The 18,046-nt window shown below is 36.5% G+C and overlaps 1 protein-coding gene across 1 annotated transcript in view; it reads right to left on the minus strand.

The window, feature by feature from the left end:
- CUL3 (cullin 3) overlaps window positions 1-18,046 on the minus strand; it is a 109,167-nt gene that overhangs the window by 76,394 nt on the left and 14,727 nt on the right. Inside the window, exon 2 of the mRNA XM_012642469.1 lies at window positions 7,426-7,623. Within this exon, the coding sequence (XP_012497923.1) occupies window positions 7,426-7,623 (198 nt within the window). The remainder of the gene's footprint in view (window positions 1-7,425; window positions 7,624-18,046) is intronic.

Below are 18,046 nucleotides of genomic sequence, written 5' to 3' on the forward strand. Positions count from 1 at the left end.
GTTTTTATTCTGTATTTGTAGTAAAACACCACGGCCCCAAGGAAAAAAAATTTTTTTTAGTGTGGCAGTCAATGTGTTAAATTCCTCAGGGTTCACTGTTGGGCCGTCTTTTCTTTGTGATTTCATCTACTTCCAGGGTTTTAAACACACATGGGTATCCTAAACGCTTGGGACCAGAAGTGCTTTGGATTTCAGATTGTGGAATGTGTGCATATATCCAATGATATTTTAAGGATGGGACCCAAGTTGAAACAGTAATTTTATACAATATTTTTAATAATTTTGTACATGAAATAAAGTTTTGACTGTGACCAGTCACATGAGGTGAGCTCTGGAATTTTCCACTTGTGGCATCATGTTGATGCTCAAAAACTTTTGGATTTTGGAGCATTTTGAATTTGGGATTTTGGGATTAGGGATATTCAACTTGTATCACCTATATGTTTGCAATTTCCAAATTTACATTTCCAGTTTAAACTTCTCAGAGAACTAGATCTGCATATACAATTTTGTAGGTATCTTAAAATTAACCTGTCCAAAATGGAGCTCCTTGTTCTACCCCAAATCTGTGTCAGAAAACAGAATCATCCAGCTAGTTGTCCAAGAGCCAAAAACCTAGAAATTATCTTCGATTCTTTCCTCTTTCTTATCCCCTAAAATCAGTCTACTAGCGTGTAATGTTCTTTCTACATCTAAAATATATCTTGAATCCAAAAACCTTTCTCTATTCCCACTGTCACTACACTGGTATGAATCACCACTAGTACTCACCTGATTTATTGGATTTCTCCTTCCTGGCCCCCTCACTTCAACTCTTGAGCCTTCTAACTTATTCACTGCACAGTAGCCAGAGTAATATTTTAAGAACCTGCATCACAGCATATCACTGTCTTTCTTAAAATCATTGAATGGCTTCCTAACGTACATATATAATTAAGTACAAAGCCCTCCATCATGGCTCCAAGGCCTGGAATGATCTGGCTTCTGCTTCTCTGTCCAACCTGATCTTGTCCCATTCCTCCTCACTAGCAACTCTGAACTCCCAGTTCACAATAGGCTTTTTTCAACGTCTCTACTCTAGGAATTGGCAAAGAAGAGCCTGCTGCCTTTTTGATATAAAGTTTTATTGGAATACTGCTATGCTCGTGCATTTACGTAGGTCTGTTGCTGCTTTTGTGCTACAACAGCAGAGTTGAAGAGCTGTGACAGAGAATGCATGGCTCAGAAAAACGAAAATACTATCTGGTCCTTTACAGAAGAAGGTGTTGTGTAGCCATTCTCTTTACCTGGAATCCTCTTCAACCCACTTTTCTCATGAGCACCTCTCATTCTTTAAATCCCAGTTTAAACATCACTTCCTCAAACAGCCCTTTCTTGACCTATGTAGTTGACCTCATCATTTTTTCTCTATCACTATATCCTATTTTCTTGATACTTCATAACTAAACATTTGTTTATTATCTATTCCATGAGTGCAAGAATCAGATGTGTTTTATTTACCAATATATTCCTTACACCTAGCTCAGAGCCTGACAAATAATAAAAACTTTTGAATGCTGAATTCTGTCATGAGAAAACTTTATAAGGATACCTTTGAGGCTTTGACAAAATGATATATAACTTAGAAGTCCTTAAATCTGAAAAGCAGAACTTTTTTCCTCTAGTATAACCATGCTTTTTAAGTTATTTTATTTAGAAAAAAGAAGTTAAAGAAAAAATAATCCCTGTGAAAGCTGAAATGTTTCATTTTACTAAAGTGACATTAAATTTTTCTTATGGCAAGGCAGAAAGGCCACATAAAATACCCTTAGTTGTACTTTGCGGTCTTGAGAAATTCACTGAATTCCTTTGGGTCTCAGTTTCCTCAAAGGAGACATTCTTCCAGAGACAGAAAGAATAGCCTACCAGAAGTATTTTAAGTTAGTTAGAGAAATAGCACTTATATTTTCTATGCCTGCTTCAATTTTGTGAACTTATTTCCAAGCCGACAACCAGCTACTTTCATCCCAAAGAAGTGTCCTCTTTGAAGTCTCCCTTCATCCGTCCTCTGGCAGTTTGTACTCTGTTTTAACAAAAATATTTGACTACGTTCACTATTCTTACCTTGAAATTGAGGTACCAACAAACTATACGACAAAACACCTCTGAGTCCGCGTAAATTCAATGAAAAAAATGAGTCCTGGCTGTACATGTTATAGCACTAAAAATACTTTGCTTTAAAATAAATATATATAGTTAATTAGGCAGCTCAGCTAATTGCCAAAAGGACAGTGAATAAAAAAATTGATAAAAAGACCAAATAGTAATGCTCTCAGAACCACAAAAAAAGCGTTTATTTTGTGAGATTAAAGATAGGTATATTTCGATCGCACAGAAGCCTAAACCGTTTTCTCACCTCCCAGTCAAAAGGTACAATGAAGAGACAGGGAATATTGATTTTCACGCAAAACATACTTTTGCACGTTGTAACAGTAACATCCCAAAGTCCCATTTGGCAGAACAAATTGATACTTCCTACATTAGGAAACAAACATTCTGAGCTACTACAGAATGGCCCTGCCTATCAGTCAACAGTTCTCTTTTGGGCCAGGTGCTGGCTCAAACTTACAATCCTAGCACTTTGGAAGTCATAGTGGGAGGATTACTTAAGGCCGTAAGTTTGATCAGCCTCGGTAACATAACGAGACCCTGTCTCTACAAAAATAGAAAAATTAGCTGGGCATGATGGCATGTGCCTGTAGTCCCAGAAACTTGGGAGGCTGAGGCAAGAGGATCACTTCAGCCTGGGAGTTTGAGGTTGCAGTGAGCTACGATGATGCCACTACACTCTAGCCCAGGCAACAAAGCGAGAACCTGTCACAAACAAAAAAAGAAAGAAAAAAGAAAAACTTTATTCTATTGAAATAATCAATCATAGACAGGCTGAAATTGGTACATTTCCTAGTCAAAAACTGAATGGGCAAATGAGTGTTTGTAAAAGAAAAGGAAAAAACAAACCATTTTCAGACGCTGGTGATTATCATGAATGATTATGTATAAGAGAAGTTTAATTAAGTATTCAGCATATGCTGCATATTTTTAAATTTATTTAGCACAATGAACTTGAATACATGTTTTCTGGCCTATGTTATAGGGAACTGCCTATATTTTGAAATGACAGTTGCCATGGACTGAATGTTTATGCCCCCCAAATTCATACTTTGAATCCCTAATCCCCAATGTGATAGTATTTAGAGGTGGGCCTTTGGGAGGTAACTAGGTCATGAGGGTGGAGCACTTATGAACAGGACTGGTGCCCTTATAAGAAGATACATGAGAGTTATGATCTCTCTCTCTCTCTCTCTCTCTCTTCCTGCCATGTGAAGACACCGAGAGGGGGAGGCCATCTGCAAACCAAAAAGAGGGCCCTCACAGGAACTAAATCTGCAGGCCCTTTGATTTTTGACTTGCCAGCTTCCAAAATAGTGAGAAATAAATGTTCACTCTTTAAGCCACCCAGTATACAGTATTTGTTATAGCAGCCTGCACTAACACAACGGTTAACCTTAGATACAGGACGACTTTCAGTATTAATAACGTACAATATGCTGAACCTCTTGGAGTTCTCGTGGTGTTATTGCTCACATGACTTCACCACCTACTTGACCATGTTTCAGAGTCCAAAAATCAGTCACACAAAACACTAATCTCATACCCTGGCCTTTCCTCTTCTCACTTTTTGGATGAGCCAATTCTCAACCATAACACAAGGCTACAAATGTTTTTCTCTGCATTTGTGCCTAAGCTGCAAACTACTACTGCTTTAAAAAAATCACAAATCACACATTCAAGCCAACTCCTACTAAGCTTTTTTCTCACTTGCCAATTCATTAGTATATTCCCCACAAGGGTTACTCCAAGTCTCTTCATCTGATTTTCAGAAAATGGATGGTTTAACTATTAGATTCTTAACAGTTTCAGAAATAAAGAATCTCAGAGATACTACTTTCAACTCCTTCCTTATATTTTATATATAAACAAAATTTAAAGGACTATATCTTGATGGACAGTGAGCTAATTAACTTAAGCCCCTTACCCATCTCCTTAATTTCATCATTATTTAATGTATCTTGCTCAATTCGTTCTACCTCAGGGGCAGATCTACAGAAAAGTCAAGGGCACAGCCTGAAGCCACACTGCCCTGGATGCAGTTCCAGCTAGGCTGCATAGTAGCTGTGTGCTTCTGGACAAATTACCGATTTTCTGTGTCTCGGTTTCTTCATCTGTAAAACACAGGTAATAGCAGTATCTGGCACATTGGGTTGTGACCATTAGCTAAGTTAAAACATGTAAAATCACTAGCCCATAGTAAATGCTAAATAAGAATTAGTTGTGGTCATTATCATTCTCTACAGCAACAGTTTCCAACCTTTTTGGCACCGGGGATGGTCTTCATGGAAGACAATTTTTCCACGGACCGGGGGAATGGTTGGGGGATGATAAGCGCATTACATTTATTGTGCACTTTATTTCTATTATTATTACATTGTAATATCTAATGAAAGAATTATGCAACTCACCATAGGCTGGGGACCCCTGCTCTACAGAACCTTTGGCAAATGAAAACATATCCCCTCCTCTAAATTTACTTTTCTATTACTCTTAATTCCATACTCTTTCCATACCCAAGAATTCGGTTCTTTCAATCTTCTCCACTTTAGCAGCTTTAAGCAAATGCTAGCATTCTACTTTTCTTCTTTCTTTTGATGCTCTGGGCTCTTTGTTCTCTGAACTCCAACACTTACTCCTCACCTCAGTATACGCTACCAAATGCCAAATCTCCATATCTTAATTTTGAGTTCCTACCTAAGCTCTAAACTTGTATATCTCCAAATATATGATATTTCTACTTGAGCATCTTCTTATGATCTCACATTCAATTTTCATCACTTGTAAAATGATTCCTAAGGTTAACTTCCAACTACGAAAATTTTCAATATAATCTAAACAAAATTCCTATCTTCTCTACCCATTCCAAATAAATTTTCCACTATAACTTCACAATATTGCTATTGGTGGCACCATAATTCTCCTAGTAACCGAATTCTGTCTAGTCTTACTTCAGAATTTCTGACTTCACCCATTCATTTCTAGACTATCACTGTACCCAGATTTTTCCAGGTCTTCTCCTGATTCTAGTAAACCTCTTCTCAATTCTACATTTCTATCATTTTCATAATGTTCAGTTACATTATCACCCACTTAAAATCACATCTTCAAATACTGTCTCATTATCATCCACTTAAAAACCTCCAATAACTCTCCACTATTTAGTCCAAATTCCTTAGCCTGGCATTCAAATTGTTCTACAATCTGTTCCCAAACCATCCACTATAATCCACTAAATCCCCATAATTATTATATACCTCAATCAAGCTCTACTTACCACCTAAATGTAACCAGTTCAACTCTATATGATCACATGACATCTGCCATCCTGAAACGCCTTCCACCATTATTCACATATATCCAAAATTTTTGAAGACTCACTTCAATTTCATCCTTTCCCATGAAATCTTACAGTCCAGAGTGACCTCCCCTTCATCTGAATTCTTAAGCCATTTATTGCCTATACAACTCACTTGTCACTTAATTACATAATGCCTCACACTGTTACCTCAATGTGTAAATCATCTCTCATATCAGAGTAAAAACCCCAGGAAGGGATAGTATCACATCTCTTTGCACCCACTATATTTTCATTGAAAGCTGTGCCTCATAGGCACTTAAAAAAATTATGGATTGTGTAAAGAACACAATCACCTCGCTTCATGAGATACTAACTACCTGGCTCATGTAATTCCCTGTAAGAGAAATGAATTATTGAAAGAAAAGTAGAAATAGAAAGTTACTATTTTGCAACCACCATAGTAATAATGATTCATGCAAGAATCATGAGCAGATGCTAAAACCATCACATGAAAGTTTCCGGGGGAACAGGATATTCATACAGTCTCAAAATATATCTCAACAGATTACTTATGAATTACAAAGGCAAAAAAGGTACCTTCACAGTGAAGAAATCTGGCGGACACCAAGTGATCAAAGTTAACATCACCAATAATGGGATAAACTGACATCATGTGCCTCCTGATGTGATGCACTGAGGACACAACATCACTTATGTATTATTCCTGCCAAAAATGCATAACCTGAAACTAGTCATGAGGAAACAATCAGACAAACCAAAAACTGAGGGACAATCTACAAAACAACTGACCTACACTCTTCAAAAATGTCAGTGTGCTGAAAGACAAAGGCAGGCTGAGGAACTGAGTATGTGATCCCAGATTAGATCCTGGACCAGAAAACAAATTGCTGTAAGAATATCACTGCTACGCAGGACAACTGGGGAAATTAGAATATGGACTGTATTAGGTAACGGTATTATATTAATGTCAAACTGCCTGATTTTGATCATTGTTCTTTGGTTACTTAAGAGAATTTCCTTACTCTTAAAGGAAATGTTACAAAGTACTTTAGGGTAACTGAAATCTAAAACTTATTCTCTAATTTTTCAGCAATAATAACATTGGTAATAGTAATAACAAATATTAATAGACTGGCAAAAATGTAGCAAATGTTCTGGTGAATCTAGATGAAGGGTACACAAGAATTCACTTATTGTACTTTTCATAGAACTTTTCTGTTTTTATTTTTAATAAAACTTGAAAAATGAATACCCTAATACCACACAAAAACTGTGGGGAAGTTTTTATAAACCTGTGGTATTCTACATTTGAAAATTTAAAGCAAGACATTATAGTAAAGTTATTTTATAAATGAAATTACATTTTATGTACAGTGTAAGAATTTGCTCTATAAACACACTTGTTCTAAAAAAAAAAATACATCTTTTTGAAATCAAAGAACCATTTTATAATGTTAACAGTCCACCATTAATTTATCTTTTAAAAAATTGACATTTATCACAGAACTCAGTTAAATAAATAAGGTCAACTTCAATTAGTGAAACGTCTTAGAGAATATTTTTAAACAATGCAGTTTTATTGTTTTCAAATACACAGAGAAAGTAGAGAAAGCCAAAATGGGCTGATTGATTAAAGCATTTTAAGGAAAAAATAATTATTTGTAATTAACATACTAATAAATAAGCATTTGTAAATTACTGAATGCTTCACTATGATTATAGAGAATGTATTTATTACAGATCACAAACTTCATCTTCCCTCAATTATCAAAAATTCTGATTTAGCTGATTATAAGTTTTGAGTGAAGTTTCATAATACAGACATGAATTAATAATTTCTATACACTTCCTAGAGCCTTTAAAAAGAATACTTTTGATCAAAGTACAACATGGTATAAAAGATTTTCTACATTCAATCAACATAGTATTAGCAACAGTCCTTTAAAGTTGGATACCTTATTTATGAGATGTTCAGTAACAACTTCTCTTAGTCCAGTGTAGAGCTTTTCTCCATGTTTATGTAAAACCATTGTATATGCATTTCTATAGAGCTCCTCAAAACTAAGACCACTGTTATTCTTACGCTGGATTTCTTGAATTGCATTTTTCAGAAGGTCCCAAATGCTGTTAACGTATTTTTCATCCATGGTCATCTGTAATATCCAAGAAAGAGAAGAGACACAAAAAAAATGGTTGAAAATCTTTCTGCATTTGTCCATATAGTAAATATTTTATTATATGGCTATAATTATAAATCTGCATGACTTATAAGGATGTTAGCCTGTTTTAACAGAAATAAAGGGATACATTTTTAAATAGTTTCTAGATCTGATAGAAGCAATTTTTTCTAATCCTTTAAGACCTCCCTCTATTATTACCTAGAGCAAAACTTTCCACTTTAAATAAAATAATGATTTATATACCAAGTCACTACTTAACCCTCCTCCTCTCCTCCCTCCAACCACATCTACCAACTTATCTGATTTTATGCCAATACAATCTGCTAGTTCTTGTGCTCAAGATGCCAAGTTCTTATACTCAAAGTATAGCAAAGGGACCAGAAACATAGGCACCACCTAAAAACTTGTTAGAAATGTAGAATTTCAGGCCCCACCCCCAACCTACAGAAACAGAACCTGCATTTTAACAAGAACCCAGGTGATACATACACACAGAATAAAGTCTGACAAGTAATTTAGTTCCATCACAAATCACCTATGCAGAGACCTCCCTTTAGCAACTGTCCATCTCAGCGTCATCAAAATCTTTTTTCTCTGCTAGATAATTTCCATACACACTCAAAATTGTCAGTTTCCCATCTAACAAACAAACAAATCCTTACAACCCACGTACTCCTCCAGCACCACCTAATCTCTCTTTCCACTTACAGAGGAATCCCTGGCAGGAGGGGGAGATTTCTATATTCTGTCTCCAAGTTCCATCTTTCCATTATATCTTGAATCCACTCCAATTAGGCTTTCATCGCTACCATTTCACTGAAAGTACTCTTAAGGTCACCAGTGACTTCTATATTGCTAATATCTAATGGTCAAAGTCTCTGTTTCCATTTTACTTGACCTATCCAGCAGCTTTTCAAAGAGCTCCTGAATCCTACTCCTTGAAACAGATTCTTCGCTTACCTTCCAAGCTCCATAATCTCCTGTTTTTCTTTCTATTTCACTGGGTCCTATATGTCAGTCTGCTTTACTGGTTCTTATTCATCACCACAACCTCCAATTCTAAGGCTCAGGTTCTGGATCTCTTGTCTACCCACACTCAGTTTCTAGGGTGTAGTTGATGTCATCTATTCTCATGGCTTTAAATCAATCCCAAAACTAATATATTCTGTTTGGCCTTTTCTCTTGCATACCAGAGTCATATATCCAGCTACCTACTCAGTGTTTCCACTTGAATGCAGAGTAGGCATCTCAAACTTACCAAGTCTAAAATAGAAGTCATAATCTTTCCCCCAGTCTTCTTCCACTGCAGTCTTTTCCAACTGAGCAAAATGTCTATAATGTCTTATAATCATCTGTAACTACTCTCTTACCTCACTTCTAATCCAACAGGAAATTCTGTAGTCTCTACCTTCAAAATATATCCAGAATTCAACCCCTTCCATTGCTACTACCCTGGTCCAAACCACTATCATCTCTCAGGTTACTCCAACAGACTCTTAACTGGTCTCCATTTCTGCTCTTGGCCTGCTACCATCCGACAGTCAGAGTGACCTTCTGAAAGCATAAATCAAATCATGTCACTCATCTGCTCACAACCCTCAATGATTTCTCATTTCCCTTGGAGTTAAAGTCCTTACAATGTCCTGCAAGGCCTTATTTGATCTGATAATCTCTCAACTTCATTTATTTTCCCCCTTGCTGACTCTGTTCTATGCACACCAACTTCCTTGCTATTTCTTGATCTATATCAAACAAGGTCATTTCAATGTCTTTGTATTTGCTACTCATTCTCTCTGGAATATTCTTCCCTCAGATTTCTGGACAGCTCCAACCTCTACTCAACTGTAATCCTTACAGTGAAGTTTAAATGCTTGTCCTATTTATTTACAACAACAGCCTCCTCTTATCAACAACTTCTCATCACCACTGACCCCCAACTCCAACCCCACATTCTTTATTCTTTTCCTGGTCTCCCTCTCCCCAAACAAATGGCAGCTCCATGAAGGCAGAGATTTTTGTCAGTACTGAATTCCTCAGCCCTGTGGTCCCCAACCCCCCCGCCAAAGCCCAGGACTGGCAGTGCATCGCTGCCTGAGTTCCACTCTCCCCCACCCCCCGTCGAAAAATTGTCATCCTTGAAACTTAGGAATCAGGCACACAGCAGTTGAGCAGCAGGAACATTTATAGCTACTTCCCATCGTTGGCATCACCACCTGAGCTCTGCCTCCTCCCATCCCCATCCACCTGAGCTCCGCTTCCCCCTGCCCCCCATCCCATGGAAAAACTGTCTTCCATGAAACTGGTCCCTGGTGCCAAAAATGTTGGGGACCACTGCCTCAGCCCCTAAAACAATACCTGACACATAACAAGCACTCAGGGTGGCTGGTTGAATGATTTTCTGCTAATATCTGACTAAGGAGCCCTTTTTTATGCCACGTAAAATCTGCAAGTTCTGCATTTACAACCTGGGCGACTTCACACAAGCTGGTCAGCTTCACACATACTTCTGACTTGAAGTGTATAAAAAGTACTGAGTTAGTGGAATCCTCTCCAAGTCATGTCTGATGGGCGTGAATGTGAAAGAGGAAGGAGTAGACAAAATAGTTCTTTTAGTCACCCTAATAGTAAAGTACCAGCTCAACTCCCAATCAAGAGGATCCTTAAGCAAGTAACTCAAACTGGGTCTTATCTTTTCTGGAGAGCTTAAGAAGGCTATTCAACAGAGCAACCTCTTTCCTTTTACCCAAATCCTATGCAAAACCTAGGTTTATTAGAGGCTTTAGCAAACGACCTTAGGAGAATCTACCCTCACACTTAAACTGCTACCTATTTTTAATCATATACCTTGACACACAGGATGTCATCCATATAAAATGTAAAAATATGGCTACCTACTGAACTTCTCACAAATAAAAGAAACAAGCCCCATAACAATGATGGCCTCAAATACCATGGCTGTGTTTGTGCAATGTGGTTTTAGTTTGCAGACAGCATACGCTGAGGTTATAATAAAGCAAACTAAGACATTATCCCCTGACATTAAATAACATAGAAATCAGAATATTCAGAACAATTTCCAAGAAAGAACAAAGTCAATGTGGACTATAAACCTCAGAGATACCTACACTACTAACAGCTGAGCAAAACATCAAATGATCTTTTCAGGATCTATAACATGAAAGCTAGAAAAAATATAGAAAGGTCTCTGCCCACTGTAAATTAGATACTAAAGAATTCAAAAAAATATAAACCAAGAGGCTTCAAATGTTGTACAAGTACTCTCACATCATGATAAAAGAACATTTTCAAATATATAAATCAAGAGTTGTTTTACAATGCAAGATTGTATGTGATATCTTTCTTAGTGTTCATGACTTATCAATAGGGCAGAGGTGGGGGCCACAGGACTAAAATGTTCCTTCTGTTGACAGCTAAAGTTAAAAACAAACAAACAAACCACACATTTTTTTTCAAACAAATGATAAGAAAATAGACCAAGGGAGACTAAATGACTTACCCAAAATCATACAACTGGAATTAGAATTCATATATCCCAAAACCTAGTCCAAACCATTGGACCCACCTAAGATTCCATTGTGTATTACACTAAAGTAACATCATAGTGTTAGTTATTGATTATCTTGGTAAACACAGTATATTAGTAGAGAACATAGGTTTTGCTATCAGACAAGCCTGGATTTGTATCACAGCTTTGTTATTCACAAGCCACATGACCCTGGGCAAATAAACTCCTAGGTTTAATAACAGTATCTATCTCAAAAAGAGTGTCATGAAGATTAAATGAGAAAGTCAGTAGATTTAGCCCAGGCCAGGGCACAGTATAATCCCTCACACATCAACAACAAAAGTGCCCAATGATAGAATTTTTTGAACTCTCATCTACAGGCATCAAATAAACGTCAAAAAGAAATAAATACAGCTTTCCAAGCTTAGCAAATAAAAGGCATGAGCTAAAACAAAAGCACCTGAAGAGTATGACTATGCTAAATGCAAATCAGTATAATGTAGCTTTCTTTCAGAAACATTATTCCCCTATACCCCATGTTTCCTACTTTTCCAGAGCCATTTAAATCGTTCATCCCCAGAACTCTGTTCTTGACTCTTTCATTCTATTACTGGGTCCCTATGCATTTTTTCATTCATTATCATAGTTACAACTATTATCCATACATGTAGGGTTCTAAAACTTAGGAGACTCTAGACTGACTATTAGGAATTCTGGAGGTTCCTGAAACTATATACAAAATTTTTCAAGTATAATGTGTGTGTACTTCTTTCATGGAGGAGGGAGTTCCTAACTTTTATCAGATTTCCTAAGAAGTCTGCCCACATCTTAAAGAAGATAAATTACAGCAGTCCCCCTTACGTGCAGTTTCACCTTCCTCAGTTTCACTTACCTCTGGTCAACCTTAGTCCGAAAATATTAAACGAAAAATTTCAGAAATAAACAATTCATAAGCTTTAAATTGTGTGACACTCAGAGTAGTATGATGAAATCTTGCACTGTCCTGCTCCATCCCACCCAGGACGTGAATGATCCCTTGGTCCAGCATATCCACGCTGTCTATGCTAAGTACCCATTAGTAACTTTGTAACTTAGTAGCCATCCTGGTTATCAGACTGTTGTAGTACTGCAGTGCTTATGTTCAAATAACTCTTATTTTATTTAATAATGTCCCCAAAGCACAAGAGCAGTGATGCTGGCAATTAAGGTAGGCCAAAGAGAAGACATAATGTGTTTCCTTTAAATGAAAAGGTGAAAGTTGTCAACTTAGTAAAAAAAAATCTTATGCTGAGGTTGCTAGGATCTTAGAATAAGAGTGCATCTTCTATCTATGAAATTCTAAAAAAGGAAAAAGAAATCTGTGCTAGTTTTGCTGTCATACCTCAAAGTGCAAAAGTACAGACACAATCATCATTCAGTTCACTTCATCTCATCACGTAGGCATTGTATCATCTCACGCCACCACAAGAAGAAGGGTTAGTAAAATAAGGTATTTTGAGAGAGATCACATTTACTTAAGTTTTATTACAGTATAGTTATAATTGTCCTGCTTTACTATTAGTTATTGTTGCTAAACCTCTTACTGTGCCTAACTGACAAATTAAACTTTATCATAGGTATGTACGTATAGGAAAAAACAGTATAAACAGGGTTTGGTTCTATGTGATTTCAGGTATCCACTGAGGGTCTTGGAACAAACACATTCCCTGTGGATAATGGGGGACTACTGTACTGGTTCTATGTTAATGGCTCCCAAATCTATACCACCATCCCAGATTTTCCCCCAAAGCCTAAAACTCTTGTTTCAACTACCTGCTGTACATCCCCAATCAAATGCTCCAGACAAAGATCAAACCCACCATGTCCAAAATCCCCAGTGAAACTCACTCTCCAAACCCACCCAAACCTTCCTCCTATATTCTCTAATTCAGCTGTAGCAGTACAAACCACAGCTAGAAGCATAAGCCTTATATTAGTATCCCTTCCTCTCTCAGACATCTTCTTATCCAAGCATCAAGTGCTACTGACATTAGGCGCAAGGTATTTCTCAAATATGTTCCCATTTTTCCATCCTGAATACAGGTGACCCTTGAACACAGGTGTTAGGGGTGCCAACCTCCAGCACAGTTGAAAATCCAAGTATAACTTTCAAATCTCCCAAAACTTAACTACCAGTAGCCTTCTGTTGACAAGAAACCTTACGGATAACGTGAACAGTCAATTAACACATATTTTGTATAAGTATTATATACTGTATACCTACAATAAAGCTAGAAAAAAGAAAATGCTATTAAGACATCATAAGAAAGACAAAATATATTCACTATTAAGTAAAAGTGGATCACCATAAAAGTCTTCATCCTCATTGTCTACAGGAGCAGGCTAAGGGCGAGGAGGAAAAGGAGGGGTTGGTCCTGCTGTCTTGAGTGCAGCAGAAGTGGAAGAGGTGGAGGAGGTGGAAGGGGAGGCAAGAAAAGCAGGCACACTCAGTGTAACTTTCCAGAAATATATCATAATTTTTGACTTTCTTGCTTTTTCATTTCTCTAAAAATGTTTCTATACAGTACCAATCTTTCTTCCACCATTTGCTTTAAATTTAGTCTTAGTGTCCATATCACAGAAGGGTCCACCTCACAAAAGAAGTCAATAGCAATCTTGAATCATCGAAATCTTTCTGCCAGATTGTCTAATGTCAATTTGTTTTCTGGCATCACTTCTATGTCTTTTCCCTCGTCATCTGGCACTGTTTCTGAAGCACACATCTCCATCAAGTCGTTTTCTGTTAATTCCTCTGGTGTGGTGTCTATTAGCTCTTGAATTTCTTCAAGATCTGTATCTTGAAATCCTTCCCCCTTCAGCTTTTTTGCTATATCCACAGTTTCTTTCATGGTTTCCTTGATTGGCTCTGTCATAGATCCTGTGAAGTCAGGCAAATCATCTGGACACAGTTTTCTCTGGCAGGAATTTATTAAATATTGTTTCAGGCTTTATGGCTTTCATGGCTTTTTCTATAACAACGATGGCATCTTCAATGGTGTAATCCTTCCGGACTTTCATGATGCTCAATCAGGGTTCTCTTATATAGGGATGACACATTGACAATCCTTTCCATAAATTACTATGTGTAATGAGCCTTACAAGTCCTTACGATCCCCTCATCTAGAGACTGAATTCGAATTGTATTTAGGGGAAAGTAGACTACTTCAATGCCTCCAGTGTTGAATGAATGAGGTTCTGGGTGGCTAGGAGCATTGTCCAATATCAAAAAAACTTTAAAAGGCAGTCCCTTATTGGCAAAGTACTTTCTAACTTCAGGGACAAAGAATCAATGGAACCAATCCAGAAAAAAACGGTTCTGGTCCATGACTTCCTGTTGTAAAACCAAAAGACTGACAGCTAGTGTTTATCTTTTCCCTTCAAAGTTTGGGGGTTAGCAGCCTTATAGATAAGGTCAATCCTGATAATAAACCCAACTGCATTTGCACTGAACAGTCAAGTTAGCCTAGCACTTTCTGTTTGAAATCCTGGTATTTGCTTCTCTTCTTTACTAACAAATGTCATTTGTGGCATGTTATTTTTCAGAACCTATTCTGCATTAAAAATCTATTCAAGCATATATCCTTTCTCCTCAATAATTTTCTCAATGGTGTCTGAAAACTTATTGCTGCTTCTTGGATGACAGAAGCTGCTTCTCTTGTTACCTTGACTATTTTTAAGCCAAACCTCTTTCTAAAATTATCAAACCATCCTTTGCTGGCATCATATTCTCCAGCTTTAGAGTCTTCATTTTCCTTTAAGTTGTCACATAATGACTTTGCTTTTTCTCAAATCATGTTAGAGTTTATAGGTATGCCTTTTTACAGCAATCCTCCACTCATATAAAAGCTGCATTTTCAGTATGAGATAAAAAAAGTATTTCAAAAAAAGTGCAAGGTTTCTGTGCCCACTGGCATAGCCACAGTGATGGCTTCAGAAATTTCCTTTTCTTTCTTTACAGTGGTCCTTATGCTGGATTCATTTATCTTGAAATGGTGGGCAACCGCAGCTGGAGACCTCAATCTATAGTACATAACAAGTAATTCAACTTTTTCTTATAGTGTCATCATTTTTTTCTGTTTCTTGGGAGCACTTCCAGCATTACTAGCAGCACTTTGAATGGGTCCCATGGTATTAAAGGTTTACAGTATTACACTAAACATGATGAAAAATACATAAGAAGGGCAAGAGAAACCTTTTTCCTGCAATATGCAATTTACTGGAAAGACGAACTGCTCATGCAGAGGTGATCAGTGTCACACAGCATTTTAAGCAGATACACCACTTGATCTCACTGCAATAGTTGGTGGCTATGAAATATTACAGTAGCACAATTATGTATTACTGTTAATTTTATGCAGTTATGATTTCATACTGCATGTTTACATTTCTCTCAACTGCAAATGGTGCCGTGTATGGTCTGTAAATGTGTGCATAAGTTTTGATAAATTTTAACTTTTTATAATACTGATAGATTTGTGTATATTTTATGGTAGTAAATGACACAGTAGACTAGTATCTACATATATTTATGCATTAATAACTTTTTCTTAATTTTTTTTATATTCCTCGGCTACGCAGTTTGTCCGTTTTTTCAAACTGTTGCAAATCTCCAAAAAAAATTTCCCATATATTTATTGAAATAAACCTGTGCATAAGTGGACCTGCACAGTTCAAAATCATGTTGGTTCAAGGATCAACCATAGCATTGTCTTAAAATTTTCATCTAGATCTTTGCGACAGCCTTCCAATCACCATGAACTCCAAACTCATGGAATGTACGCTTTCTCGAAATCACCATTAAAATAAACATGCATGCCATATTCCTGTTCAAAACCCTTCTATGGTGACATAATAGGCATATTTCTCCACTTACTACTACCTTACATTTATTCCCTAACAACATTAAACCAATGGGAATTCTCAATCAATATACAACTTGCTGTTTCTCATTGCATTTCTATCACTGTCACAGCCCTTCCCTGCTCATCCTTCCCCCACAATGTCTTCTTTATGTCCCCCTCTTCTGCCTCTTCATTTACATATCCTCTCACAGCTCAGGTGTCATACCTTGCAGGAATCCTTCCCTGACCTCCTCAAGCAAAGTTAATGACTCCATCTCAGCTCTTTCATACTATTTAGGGGATAACTATCACTACACTGCCATATTGCTTCATAATTATATGCACATCTTCTTCTTCCATTAGACCTTGAGATTCTCAAGGAATTGTGCATTTTTCTTCAATGCCACTTAGAAGGCTGTAAACAAATGTCTGTTGAATACTGTTTTACCCACGTTAAACCAATACAATTTTGAAAACACGAACATTTTAATCACAAGTCACAATGATATGGAAAATGGTTGAATGTACTTACCTATACCAATTAATCTAATTTTTAGATAATCAAATGTCTTCTTCAAATTCAAATAAAGTACAATAATGTACAGGCAACAGACTCTCAAATTTCATATATCAAGGAATATTTTTGGATTTTCCCATTCACCTATCTAAAGACCTCAGAAGGCTGCTTAATCATTAGTTTTATTAACAAATGTTAAGTAGGAAGAAAACAGTGGACAGAATAGGCCCTTCAGGAGAGCATCAATAAGCTACAATCTTAGTCAAGTCTAAGAGCAAACACACCAAATGGAACTGGCTTCAAGTGCAGATTCCTACATGCACATGATTTAGTCTTAGCATCAAATGAGCAAGTAAACAACACTGGTAAAATAATTATGTTACTGATAAACTTTAATCTTTCACTCATCCTCAATATAGAAACAATATTAACTGCCACTGGAAGTTTTTTTTTAAAGGACTAAATGCTCAACTCTCATCTCATCAATATGTTAACCATAAAATCATCAGTCTACACTTCACTCAGGGAGCAAGAAAATTTAAAGGACATTTTTAGATTTATGTATATTTTTAAAAAGAGTAATAACATTCTTTTAAAACAACAGTCTAAATTATTTGAGTAGGATTTTAATCCCATTGATAAAAAAATGATGTACTCAGGTTACAATAAATGCAAATACACTCAGGAAGGAATTTGCCAACTAATGCCTCAGCAAAACAATAAAACAAAACAAAATGTACACGCACATATATACACAAACATTTTAATGTTTGTTATCTAATGATTAGATGTATAGTATCTTTCCCCAAAAAGCTCAAATTACAAAGTGAAAGAGCAAGCAAAACAAAAAAACAAAGAACAAATCAGATTTTAATTTTTAAAAGTGACTTTTGCCATCTTACCTCCCCTCAATCCAGGATTACAATTTCCTCATTAGTAAATATCAATAACAAAAATAACTCTATAAGGGCCTTTGTTTTCTTAAAATACATCTGATTGTTCATCTACATTACTTCAAATGATATAAAAACAAAACCTTCAAAATGCCTGAATTTGAAAAGATGTCAGTCTATCATATACTTACACATTTTGATGGTTCTGTAGTCAGTAAGAGTCGGAGAGAACTACACCATGAGACAAATTAAAACTAAAATGAAGAGAAATGAATTCTTCATATCCACTACATACAAAGAACAAGAAGTCTTTAGTCCTGTGTAAATAATTTTTTACAAGAAAAAATTTAGAACAGGGTGGGTGGGGGAAAAGAGAGAGAATTTGAAATTCCAGGCAATTCAGAATGACACAGCTAGAAAAAATAAACAAGGAAAAATGCTTGATCTTAATTTCAAGCTTCAGCCTCCAAAAAGCTACTTTGGTGCAAATATCTGAGGAATGGCAGCATTTTAATCAGATACAACTAAGCTACTAATTACACAAGGAAGCTCCCTCCTAGAGTACAAGTATCTCAGAATA

Source organism: Propithecus coquereli, unplaced genomic scaffold, assembly GCF_000956105.1.
Source record: "Propithecus coquereli isolate 6110/MARCELLA unplaced genomic scaffold, Pcoq_1.0 Scaffold18, whole genome shotgun sequence".
Lineage (NCBI taxonomy): Eukaryota > Metazoa > Chordata > Mammalia > Primates > Indriidae > Propithecus > Propithecus coquereli.